Source organism: Erpetoichthys calabaricus, chromosome 15, assembly GCF_900747795.2.
Source record: "Erpetoichthys calabaricus chromosome 15, fErpCal1.3, whole genome shotgun sequence".
NCBI lineage: Eukaryota > Metazoa > Chordata > Cladistia > Polypteriformes > Polypteridae > Erpetoichthys > Erpetoichthys calabaricus.
In genome coordinates, this window is record NC_041408.2 from 92834200 (window position 1) to 92848112 (window position 13913).

The 13913-nt window shown below is 42.3% G+C and overlaps 1 protein-coding gene across 7 annotated transcripts in view; it reads left to right on the plus strand.

Annotated features, from left to right (window-relative positions):
* LOC114665585 (mitogen-activated protein kinase kinase kinase kinase 3) overlaps window positions 1-13913 on the plus strand; it is a 126427-nt gene that overhangs the window by 66415 nt on the left and 46099 nt on the right. For 4 of the 7 annotated variants that reach the window (XM_051919138.1, XM_051919140.1, XM_051919139.1 and 1 more), the window contains exons 13-14: window positions 1501-1575; window positions 11697-11775. In XM_051919138.1, the coding sequence (XP_051775098.1) occupies window positions 1501-1575; window positions 11697-11775 (154 nt within the window). The remainder of the gene's footprint in view (window positions 1-1500; window positions 1576-11696; window positions 11776-13913) is intronic. The other 3 variants (XM_051919137.1, XM_051919143.1, XM_051919142.1) reach the window with 1 other exon arrangement.

Sequence of the window (13913 nt, forward strand, 5' to 3'; positions counted from 1 at the left end):
CAAAAAGGCACCCAAGGACTCAAAGGCTGCGAGAAGCAAGATTCTCTGGTCTGATGAAACAAAGGTTGAACTGTCTGGCCTCAATTCTTGCCGTCATACCTGGAGGAAACCAGGAAGCGGTCATCGCCTGTGAGGTTCCATTGTGGTGGCAGCATCATGTGGTGGGGTTGTTCTTTCTGCAGCAGCGTCAGGGTGAAGCTGAATGGAGCAAAGCACAGGGTTGATCTTAGTGAAAACCTGCGGCAGAGGTTGGGCCAAAGGTTTGCCTTTCAACAGAACAATGAAACTAAGCACACAAACAACGACAACACAGGAGCGGCTTGGGGTCAACTCTTTAAATGTTCTTGAGCGTCCCAACCAGAGCCCAGACTTGAACCCAGTCCAGTGTTTCCAGAGAGACCCAATTCTGTGACTATATGCCGAATTCATGAAGAAAAGAATAAAAACTTTGGTCTCCGATATTTTTGTATTCTTGGCTTCATTTTTTTAAGCTTAATTATTTGTAAATGTATGAGTTATTACATCTTCTCACTTGTGGCAATCAACTTTGGTTACCTGTCCTATTATACTTCCTGAACAGTCAGGCCCTAACCCTAATGTTACTCGATTGTTTACCTCTTTTGTAAGTCGCTTTGGATGAAAGCGTCTGCTAACCAAATAAATGTAAAATAGCCGTCTGCCAACCTGACAGAACTTGAGAGAATCTGCAGAGAAGAATGACAGAAAATCCCCAAATCCAAGTGAGTGAAGCTTGTTGTGTCAGATGAGGAAGACTGCAGGCTGGAATGGCTGACAGAGGGGCTTCAGCAAAGTATCGAGGACAGCAACTGAAGACTTGTGTCAATGTGACAGTTCAGTTTTTTATTTTTAACAAATTGCATTTCTAAAATCCTGCTTTTGCTTTATTCTGAGGGTATTGAGTGTTGTTTGATGTGGGAAAGAGGAATTTAAAAGAATTGATCACAAGGCTCCATCATAACAAAAGGTGAAAAAGTGAAGGCGCTGTACACATTTCTGAATGAGTGCTACAGCTCGGCATCCTGTCTTCTAAAAGAACTTGCCTGGCATTGAAGGGGGGAATGTGTGTGGTAATTGGGAGTGAGACGAGACCACTGAAAGCTGAACAAAGTAAAGGGGGAAAGAACCAGGATGACAGCGATCAAGGTAGACGCATGCGGCTTCACTGAGAATGGAGAAAAGGCAGCAGGCTGAGAAAGCTTGAGAGGGTTTGAGAAGAAAGAAATGAAACTGGGGAAGAGAAGGTCGGATTGAAGCCAAAAGGGAGGATGAAGATGAAGAGGAGGAAGTGGGTGGATGCCATGAGACAAATGAGTCACAAAACTAAGAATCCTGAAAAACAAAGAAGGGAAAATTAGGATCTCAAAGGTAAATGGGAAACCCAGATGATGTTCTTCAGGTGGTTTATGTGATCTTTTACTTAGCAATGTTTAGTTTCCTAATAGTTAAATTATTTATCTGAAATTGTTTCTTCCAATTCAGTTTAAATATTTGGGAATCTTTTGTCCTGCCTCTCCTCGTTCAAGGCGAGCCCTTCGCTTTGCAGCCCGCCCAAAGGTACCATGCCTGCCCTTTGACACTGACACAGCATAACCAATGCAGTGATGTGACATTAATACGGCCCTGCCTGCCATGCTTGTTAGTACTGCATCTCCTTAACAGCGTGTGTGTTGGACTGCAGCTTACACTGTGAACGTGGCAATTCCCTAATGTAACTTTTTAATGTTAGATTAAATAAAGGGGACATTTACCTCACATTTTTCATTGTTTCTAGATATTTAGAGCAGGGAGGGTGAACTCATTCAAGAACTATGTTGATTTTGTTGTTTCCATTATATATGTTTGTCATTTTTTGGTAACATCATCATACTGCCATTTTGTTGGATTATCTATCTATCTATCTATCTATCTATCTATCTATCTATCTATCTATCTATCTATCTATCTATCTATCTATCTATCTATCTATCTATCTATCTATCTATCTATCTATCTATCATATAGTGCCTTTCACTCTATCTATCTATCTATCTATCTATCTATCTATCTATCTATCTATCTATCTATCTATCTATCTATCTATCTATCTATCTATCTATCTATCTATCATATAGTGCCTTTCACTCTATCTATCTATCTATCTATCTATCTATCTATCTATCTATCTATCTATCTATCTATCTATCTATCTATCTATCTATCTATCTATCTATCTATCTATCTATCTATCTCTTATATAGTGCCTTTCACATCTATCTGTCTGTCTGTTTCTTTTGTATGTTTATGGCCATGTTGTTGTTCGCAGAAGCATTTATTGCCACTAAAATGAACAGACAAGATGGAGAAAACAAAGGGTTGCAGGCCCGCTGGCTGTCTGTTTAATGCATATTGGGTGAACGGGTGAGAAGAAACATTTCAGTGACATTTTATGGAGGACGATGTGCTCCCTGCTGTACCTCCTCTCCAGCCAGTTGATTCACTTCATCATAGCAGATCTTTGTACTCTTTGGTCTCGAGTTCAATCTGAATGCCGGCTTCTGGGAATCCCGTTCTTTAAATATCCCGTGGGGTGGAAGGGGCAGGACCTCCGGGACATCAGTGCATTGTTGTCCTCTGGGCTGCGTGTTTGTCCCAGCACTGGTGTTGGTGTCTTTACCTTAACAATGTCATAATGATGCTCCCAGTTTTCTCACACGTGACACCACATAGCGTGCTACTGTTGTGACATGTGACAATATTTTGCCATCAGTGTAGAGAGAGGAAGGATGGTGGTTCAGTCAGATTGGCATTAGAGCTTTGAACAAAACATTTTTAAAAGTTCTAATGTAGTTGGGGTACTAGGGTGTTGTACCGTGTTAGCCGTTATGAATGTAGAGAAAAGCCAAGCAAAATGACACCTTTTATTGGCTAACTAAAAAGATTACAATATGCAAGCTTTCGAGGCAACTCAGGCCCCTTCTTCAGGCGAGATGTAATAATAAAAAATAATGTAGTTGGGGAAAGAGTATGAGTTCAGTGTTGGGATTTTTGGCTTTGATTTATTGACTTGATTTTTGATTCATTAATTTCTATTTGTGTTCTTACCTTTAGCCATCATTAGGCCTCCTTTTGTGTTCACGTGTCTTTTTCTGGTCCTCAGACGTATTCTTCAAAGTCCTGTAGATGTGCCGCCTACCATCATTGCACATTATAGCAAATGTGATTGTGCCAATTGCTGTGTTATGAGACCCTTTTCTGTCCCTTGTGTGTCGCATTACAGAGCCTTCTGTCTCCAGCTGTTCTTCGAGGTACGCCATGCGAATAATTTGACCTTAATAGTGAACATCTGCCATCCATAGATCCTCACTAGTGGAGATGCATGGTGACACAATTGTCTTTGCTTTCACTGAGCATAAATTCAGTCTTACATTTCATGGTGCCCTGGGCATGAGCCCCTCTAGGAGCCCCCAAGCGCCAACACAGCTCAAGCACACACAAATGAAATGGCTGACAATATGGGTGTGCAGTATCCACAAATCTTGATGTCTCACTTATTAGAATAGAAAGTTTGCTTTTGATTTATGACCAAACGCTGTATTTGATTTAATTAAACAAATGAAAAGGGCATGGTCAAAACTATTTGCCCTTGTCATGGAAATCCTTTTTTGTAGCCTCCTCAGCATTATGTTTATCCCTGGAGAAAACAAGCCAACATTTTATTATTTATTTTATTACGTGTAACGGAAACATTAAAAGAAAAAAACCAAAATGTCAACATAATCACAGTAGAGAAGGTCTGTCTTGAGTCCACTGCCTTGGGGATTTTGTGTTTTTAAGTTCAGGTTGTACTTTGGCTTTGCTTTAACGTCATTTGGACAAAGTGAGGAAAAAAAAGAACCCACAGGGAAATCCCAAAGCGTGGCACCCTGGACGTCGTTTACGAGAGGCTCACAATTTGCCTGACGCCAGCGGGTATTTCTCGGTCCTTCTCCCGGGTTTCCTGGCAGCATTTGCTGATGTGTGTTGTCAGAATGATTCGTTCTTTGCCATTATGTTCAATAATTCAGATAATCCTGTGAAGCTTAATTAAACAAAAGGTAATGAGCATATTCAGGTAGAATTACATCAACTTACATTTCAACTCCTATCAATTATGTGATGGTCAGTCAAGCCCCCCTCACCCAGGACCTTCTGCACACATTTGTCCCCAGCGTATTTCATCTTAAATTAAAGTGATTTGATCTTTACAAGGAGAAAACCGCAAACACGTGAAGGCCCTTCAGAAACACCACAACCCGAAGGCTTAGCAGGGTATCTTTATAAGAATGTGACTTTCAGACAGTAAAAAAGTAAGTCACCATTTACACACTCACGTCATGCAGATACAGTATTGAACGCGTCAATGTTTTTCACAGTAAATATATTTCTAATGAGGCTATTGACATGACATTTTCACCAGATGTTGGTAATCGCCCAAGTAATCCACACATACAAAGAAATCACAACAAATAAGTCCATAAATGAAGTGCTGCGTAATAAAATGGAATGACACAGGGAAAAAGTATTGAACACATGAAGGAAAGGAGGTGCAAAATGGCCTGGAAAGCTGAGACACCAGTGGACATCACTCAGTCCTGATAGCCCACTGTCAGTGCCAATGAATATCAGCAGGTTCAGTCCTAATTGATGGCCTATCATTACCAAAGGGTCACACAAGAAGCGTCTCATGATGGATAAAAGTAAAGAGCTCTCTCAAGACCATCGCAAAACATACTGATGGAGTTGGTGACAGACTTATTTCTAAACTTCTGAATGTTCCAGTGAGCACCATTGGGGCCGTAATCAGCAAATGGAAAGAACATCATAAACCGGCCAAGACCAGGTGCTCCTCACAAGATTTCTGACAGAGGAGTCAAACAAAAGAATAATTAGAAGAGTTGTCCAAGAGCCAAGGACCACTCTCCGAGAGCTTCAGAAAGACCTGGAATTAGCAGAAACCAATAATTAATGCACTCCACCGCCATGGTCTCTATGAATGCTCACCACGCAAGACTCCACTGTGGGAAAAAAAGCTCATCGAAAGTTTGCTGCGCAATATTTGGACAAGCCAATGAAATACTGGGAGAATAGAGTTGGGTCAGAGGAGAGCAAAATGGAACTCTTTGGATGTCATTGGAGGAGAAATGGCACTGCACATCACCCCAAAAACACCACACCAACAGTGAAGTTTGGAGGTGGGAACATCATGGTGTGGGGCTGGCAGACTTCATGGAATTGAAGGAAGGATGAATGGAGAAATGTAGCAGGACATTCTTGATAAGAATCTGCTGCCATTTACCAAGGATGCTGAAGATGAAACGAGGGGGGACATTTCAGCAAGACAAGGACCCCAAACACACAGCCAAGGAAACTCTCAATTGGTTTCAGAGAATAAAGAAAACAAAGAAGCTGCTAGAATGGCCGAGTCAATCACCCAACTTGAATCCAATTGAAAATCTATGGAAAGAACTGAAGATCAGAGTTCATAGAAGAGGCCCCCGGAACCTTCCAGATTTGAAGAGAGTTTGTGTGGAATTACAAATGGGCCAAAATCACACCTGATGCAAATGTGACTCGTTTCTCCATACAGGAGGTGTCTTGAAGCCATCATCACCAACAAAGGCTTTTCTACTAAGTATGAAAGAAATTTCAGTAAACGTGTTCAATACTTACTCCCTGTGTCATTCCACTTTATTTCACATAATTTAATTCATGGACTTATTTATTTTGATTTCTTTGTATGTGTGGATTACTTGGGTTGTTACTGACATCTGGTGAAAATTTCATGTCAGTAGCCCCATTAGAAATGTATTTACTGAGAACAACATTGACACGTTCAGTACTTATTCTCCCCGCTGTGTCTGCATGATCTGAGTGTGTAAATGATGACTTACTTTATCCGTTCATTTTCAATGCCACGTAATCCAACGATGGGGTGGGTGCACAGATACGCTCACATTTGTCTTTTTTTTTCCTTCACCACAGACTCATTTTCATGCACTTTATGGTCAAAGGTTTTTGGACACTTGACAATCACACCTATATGAACTTGTTAGGCATCCCATTCCAGTTCTATGAGCATTCATATGGAGTAGCGATGCCCCCTAAATAAAGATTTCCCCAAGATTTCAAACTGTGTCTGTAGGGATTTGTGCCCATTCAGCCCGTTTGTAAGGTCAGGTACTGATGATGGATAGAAAGACTTGCTCACAATCTGCATTCCATTTCATCACAGAGATGTTCAGTAGGGTTGAGGTCAGGGCCACTCGTGTTCTTCCATGTCTTTATGGACCTGGCTTTGTGCACAGGGGACAGTCATTAGAACAATCTGGTTGAGATCCGGCCATTGAGCTCAACAAAGCTTGTCAGACCTGTCCACTTAATTCTTCTAAAATAACATCAAGTCAAGTCTAATTTGTCATCTGTGATACATCTCAGGTGATGAGGTCCAGCACATGAAGTTATCAAGTTTGACAGCCCCTCTGACTAGAGCTTGTTATGATCAGTGATTTAAAGAAAAGAACTGCGCTTTTATCGGCATGGATTCTGACGATCAACAAGTGTTTTCCCACCACAGGATCTTTGTTTCCAGAAATCAGTGAGTTCTTGTATGATGTGGGACCTGAGCGACTTGTGCTTTCTGGCCACTTTCATATGCTGCATGCCCAACGCACAACAGGAACTGTAACCTTTATCTAAAATAAGTGACATTCAAAGAAGAGTAATGTGGTGCAAAGTGGGATGCGTTCAGGAGTATTGCTTTGATGCAGAGTATGCTTAGCGCACCAGGAGTCGGCTATGGAGAATGATGTGGGGGACCTTATTTCTTCAAAGGGGATAATTGCTTGGAGGCGGTGCGAAGTGCAGTGCTCCATCTTTATCAATCGCATTCTAAAATCCAAACTAGTAACGCATCTGTAAAATGGCGCCAGTGCTTGTGGTCAACCAATCAGCACAGTTTATCTCCCTAAGCTACTTGTGGTCGTCCCTGGACGCTTTTTGTGTGTTGCATTCCCGCTGCACAACAGGAACTGTAACCTTTATGCCAGATATGTGATATGCAAAGAAGAGTGATGCAGTGTGAAGTGGGATGTATTCAGGAGTATGGCTTCGATGTGATGTATGGCATGATGCACCAGGGAGTCAGCTTCGAAGAGTGATGCAGCGTGATCAGGAGTTGACTGGGTGGGGCCTCCTCACCTTATTGCCTCGAAGTGAATGTAACCTCACCGTTGATAATTGTTACGATGGGATGCATTGCGCTGCACACCAGGGAGGTGGCTATGAAGTGCGGTGCTCCATCTTTATCGATAGCCCTCCAAAATCCAAACTACTCTCAAATTTGTAAAATGGCGCCAGTGATTATGGTCAACCAATCAGCACACTGAGCCACTTGTGGTCCCTGGCCACTTACCTGTATTGCATTCCCCCCCACACCACAGGAACTGTAACCTCCAGCTTCACTGATGACTCTCCAAAGTCCAAACTACTAACAGAACCATAAGGTGGCGCCAGTGCTTGTGAGTCAACCAATCAAAACAATTCATCGCCCAAGCCACACCCACAATTGTTCTTGATCCGGCGAAAAGTACACAGCCTGGAGTAGGAGCTACAAAAATGTACATGGAAATACAAATGGCCTGAGATCCTATGGGTGGAATGCTGTAAAAGATTCTAAAGTTTCTAAAACGTTACTGTGATGGGAAAGCACCTAATGTATTATTATTTTTTTATTGAGGGTCTTGACATCAAAATTGGAATTTAACGTGTGTTTAATAAGTTGTAAATTTATTCACGTCTCCCTCATCACATCATCATCAGTGACGATATAAATGTCACGCCATGCACTTCCTACTCATCTGAGTTTAAGGAAGGAAAACAAATTGCTATTGAGTTTATTTTGCTAGCGTTCCCGATTTACGACTTCAGTATCGTTCTCTCTGACTTTTTAGTTTTGGGTCTTGTTTTGGGGCTTTGACCAAAGGTTGATTTGATCTTCCATTTTCAAACCCAGCATAAATCTTGACCCCTGTCTACCTCCTGGTCTCCCCCTTTATGAAATTCTGTCCTCGGTTGTTGAGTTTGTACGCGTCATTCTTCAACAAAATTACAACTAAGGTAATTGTCGTGATGTATTCTTAATGCTCCGAGTGAACAACACAGCTAAAGCTTAATGAGGCCATTAAAAGCTGTTATGTTTTAGCCTGATCGAGTGTGCTTTGATGTAAAGGTGACCTTGTTGACACTCTTGTCACCTTTCAGAAGGCATCACTGAGAGGTGAGGACATCCCCCTTCCTGCTAGCAACTCCGAAGATTCACCGATAATGAGAACTGTAGGTGGCTCTGAAAAATGTCACCTTTAATGAATTTCAGCGCTTTTAGATGTCAGGAATTGGTTTTGCTTTTCAGAGGAAAACCTAAAAAGATTGACTTGGCAGAGCTGAGTTTTTAAGGCCGTTCAGTAGCCAAACAGGTCTTGTTTTTCATCGCACCTAAACGGCAGCGTCCATCTCCACATTCGAAAGGGCATGGCTTGTGCATGGGTTTCAAGTTTCTTGTGGTCTACAACCCTGCTTGTTTATGTTGAATGGCATGGTGGCACTAAAGAAGTGTACGGTGACAAATGTGGGGGGATAGAAATGCATGTGGTGACAAATGCATGCAATTAGTGACCCTCCTTGGTGTTAATAGTACGTATTATTCATTAAGTAAAATTAAAACAATATATACATACAGTCTCGTGGTCAGAAGTTCCCATCCGCCTTGGCTGAAAGTGTTCATACTCGATGTTTCCCAGCTCCACGTGTGTCATGTCACCATACATTTTGTTTATTAAGTCCATTATGGTATCTTCTTTATTTCCATAAGTGGTCATCTCACAATAATAGCTAACAGCAGCCTTGCTTTACTGGATCAGATTTTCAGGGAGTCAAACATTTTCATACACCAAGTTGATGGTCTGTCTGGAAGATTCCAGAAATTGATATCATGATTTCTGGAAGCCTCTGATTGGCCAGTTGTCTTAATCAAGCTAATTGAGAGCACACCTATGTGATGAAGTGTGTTCTGGGGTCCATGACCTTGTCCAGCTTTTAGTAAAAACAGTGTGGCTTGTGGGTGCAAGATGCAAAGCTGCTGAGGTGGGGCATGCAAGTGGATTGCTTGTTACCTGCAGGTACGATTGGCTTAGCTGTTTCACATGGGCATTCTGCAGGTCATTTGGTGGAGCAACCACATCCACAAGGTAGTAAAGGAGAAAAGGGAGAAGCAAAAAGAAAGAAAGACTGGGGCTTAAACCGAAAGAAAAGAAGAGGCAGGATCATGGGAAAGCTAGTGCTGTAGGGAGGAGGCAAGCGGTCAAGAAGTGGCCCGTGGTGGAGTGAGCAAGCGAGTGGATGGCACTCACGGGACAAAGTCGCTCCTGCTGAGTGTCCAAGGAGCAGGAGTGACCAACTTCTCCAAGCGACTCCAGCCGAACGCCAAGGGATAATGGCAGGAGAAGGGAGGGGTTCCCTGTTAAATGCCTAGGGACGGCAGCGGGGAATCGAGCCAAAATGAAGGATCACTGCGCTTGCCATGGAATTCTCCCCTTGCTGAGCAGACTTTAATGGTGAGCACAGAAGACATCAGTTTGAATGGGTGCACCACAGCTCATGATGTTTTTTTTATGGAGGGGTCCCGACTGTGTTTTAACCTATTTATGGGGGTTATTTATTTATTGGATTTTAACCATCACAAAAGGAAGAGCAAGCCGGCTTCTACAGTGGACAGTGAACAGATCTTCACCTTTGGAACATCATAGAACAATGCGTTGAGTTCAGAAAATTGTTAGCTATCAACTTTGTAGATTTCAAAAAAACCTTTGACAGCATCCATCGAGAGTCCCTCTAGCAGACCCTGCATTCCTATGGTGTACCAACAGCCTTCATTGCCATCTTCAGAGATCTGCATTGGAGATCGATATGCGTCAAAACTGAAAATGGCCACACATACTTGAGATCACAACTAGGATCGAACAAGGCTGCATCCCCTCCCCGCTCTTTTTCCTCTGGATTACGTCATGTGACAAGCAGGGATGTGCATCGGAGTCGGTATCCACCGGATTGATCAAGCTCGGCTCGGTGACTTGGACTTCGCTGACGACATCGCATTGTTTGAAGAAGATGAAATGAAACCGCAGGAAGTGACGACCAACCTTGACCGAGAAGCCACCAAAATTGAACTCAAGTTCAGCACAGATAAGTCAAAGATCATGAACGTACATGCCACGGCCCATATGAAGGGAGTGATGATTGGACTGAAGTTAATGCTTTTTTTATTATTCAGTTTTATTCTCTCAGTGACGTTCATGTGGTACAACGAACTTGCCTGTCCCTCTCTGAGTTGATGGCGTTTATCTCATTCTTTTCACAGGAGCAGTGATGACCACAGTTGGTACTGTGCTTGATGCCTGCTCAGAATTATTTGTTGTACCGGCAAGCAGGGTGAGCAGGGTGCGAAACCCCTAGTTATAGTAATAATAATAATAATAGCAGCTCACTTCTCAAAATGTGAAGTGCCGGTTCTCAAACTGGCAACCTTTTGGTTAAAAAGCAGCAGTTCTTACCTCTGCACCATCCAAGAATACATATTAGCGTTCTGTCGATCGACATTTGAGGTTGGGTTTGTAACTCATTGACAACAAAATGTAAATTAAATGATTTTTTTTTTTTACTTTGGTTATATCCTTGAATAAAAGTGCATGTGTTTATTTGATATTTGGACTAAAGTCTTCACACATTATACACTTCACGTCATTATTAGTATAACATGGAAAAAGTTTCTGCTTTAGGTGTGTGTTCAGCTTTTCTTGCCTCGCATTTCCGTTCATCCTACACTTAACCAGATCTTTGTAGACACGGAACACTCATAAAATGCATGTATTCAAAATAACGATATACTGTATTATTTACCCTCTACAACTCCAGGCATCTCACACACAGATAAAGAGCCTTGGCTTGAGCTGGGAGAACTTTTTGAGCTCTGGTCAAGGGATGGGGGGAGAATGGGATAGCAGGCTGCCTGCTGCTTGTGCTGATCGGCACATTTGCAAAACAAAAGACGCTGATGGAGACTACGAAGGAATTTAAGGTGGGCCGGGATTACAAGTTTTTTCGTAGGCTTCAGGGATTCTAGTGTTAACACAACAGCCTAAAATGACATTTCCCATTTTCTTTTGTGATACAATGTGCTTTATGTTTCAGACTATTCACAAGCTCTTCAATTGCAGCAGGAACGTTATCAAAACACACAAATCTTAAAGCTAATAACATTTCAACTCTTGCACCTTGTTCTACAGCAACTGCCGGAGATGTAAAGAGCCAATACTGTGATCCAGTATCTGTGCGTCTTTGTCGCTGTGCACATTTTCCCTCCTCGTGTTTGTCACTGCAGTCTTTTGTCTGTGTGTCATACGACATAACATCTTGTTTTAGAGGTTGGCTGAACGCCTTGTTTTGGATACAATTCATGTAAATCCAGTCTAAGACCCCAGGGTACAGTAACCTGCTAATCATCCCGGCTGTTTTCTCCCAAAAGTAACGTTCATGGATGTTTTCAAGACCTCCCTTTATGTGCTTGTTGATGCCTTCATTTAACAGTTTTCTGTGTTTATTCACAGCCACCGATTGTTGTGCCGCACAGAATCCACTCCACGAGTCGAAATGTGAGGGAAGAGAAAACGCGCTCAGAGATCAACTGTGAGTAGCTTTAGAACTCTTGGGCTTTGATGTTATGTTACTTAGTCAGCATGCAGTCGATGGATGGATGGATGGATAATGAAGCGCCTGATACGATGGCCAGGGGATTCGTTTATTTGTTTTTTTAACTGGTAAATGAATTACACATTACAGTATGCAGTTACATCAGTGGTAACTGAGTCAGTCTCCTGATGAGCACAGCTCGCTACACAGCATGAGATAAAATGTTAAAACTGAAATAGAAACCCCCTTCTATGTGTATGTGTCTGTGTGTATGTATCTATAAATATACGCTGCTCAAAAAATCATAGGGAACACTTAAGTCATGCCAGTCTAACACCAAGTCAGTGAAGCTTCAGGGATATCAATATGTCCAGTTAGGAAGCACAAGTGATTGGGAATCAATGTCACCTGCTTTGGTGCAAATTGAAGTGACAAACAGGTGTCCTGAGGGGTGACAGCAAGACAAGGCACCCTCAAACAGGGAATGGTGGCCATAGACGGTTGCTCTCTGCTTCTCCTTCCTGACTGATTCTTCTCTAGTTTTGCATTTTGCTGGTGTCCTTGTCACTACTGTACCTGCGGCTGATTCAGGATGCACAGATTAAGGGTTCCATCATTTTTGCTCCATTCCATTTTTGTTTGTGTTCTTATTTGAAATATTCTGTTAAATCAAAACTCTAAAGCAAAGTCTGATTTGTGTTGAATGCAGAATTCAAAGATGATGGGTGCCAATGACTTGTCAGTTTCAAGTTATTTCAGAGATTATTGGGGGTTCTTGTTGTTTGGGCTGGGGGGTGTACCAATGCATTTGTCCACATCGGAATGTGCTGCAGTGTGCAGTCCAGGAGAACATTACTGTGTGCCACTGTATGCTGCAATGTGGTGTATGGATGGTATGACAGTGAAGCCATATATGTGACATATACAGTATTTATACAGAGAGAGAGATTGTGTGTGTATGTGTGTGTATATATATATATATATATATAATATATATATATATATATATAATATATAAAACATATTGTGGCAGACGTCCAGGGACCTTGCCCCACCAGGACGCCTGGAGAAGGGAAGGACTGAGTGAGGGGCAATATCTTCCCTGGGGCTCAAGAGGGTAGCACCCATGGATAGTATCAGGGCCACGGATAAGCTCAACCCTATGGTGGTCCGTGGCCACCGCCAGGGGGCGCCTGGACAGCTCCGGAGCCTTGGCATACAGCACTTCTGCCACACCTGGAAGTTCTGCCAGAAAAGGAGCTGAACTCGCATGCAGCACTTCCACCACATCCGGAAGTGCTGCCGGATATTAATTAGGAAGCACCTGGAGCACTTCTGGGTGCAGTATAAAGGAGGCCGCCTCACTCCACTCGGGGAGCCGGAGTCGGGTGGAAGAGGACGGAGCTTGCAGGAGAGGAGTGGAGGCGGTGAAGGAAAGAAAGAGATAAACACTAAGGACTGAGTTTATTGTGCCAGTTTGTACACTGTGTGTGCAGGAAAAGGAAAGAAAACGTGTGTGTTGTGGACATCTGGTGTTGTTTCTGTCTGAGTCCGGGCATCTATAACAATATGTATATATATATATATATATATATATATATATATATATATATATATATATATATATATATATATGGTTGAAATAGTTTACTGTCAAATAAATGCAAAGAGTACGCGACACGTGTTTCGCCCTCCTTCTGGGCTCATCAGGCGTTCACACTCCACTGCACTCCTACGAATGCCGTGAATATATATATATATATATATATAGTGAAGATATAAGGAAGAGACAACATGCTCAAAAAGGGGTCCAGTAGTCTTTCTCAGACTGGTACATTCAAAAGCAAATTGAATCACAACAAGGACAATCATATTGATGAAATAGCCGGATTTATATAAAGGACAGACAGGAAATTATGTACAATGGGCATGATGGGAAAATCCAGGAAGTGCCAGAGATGACGTGATAACGCGAAGCCGGAAGTGATGTCATCAGAACAGGACAGGAGGAAGATAGCAGTTGTCGTACATACGGAAGTGAAATCATCTGCGGGTCTTCGAAAAGGTTTGTTTATTCATTTGTTTTTCTGCTAAATAAAAGAGAGAGGTGTTAGTACTCAGTTCCAAGCCCGTTT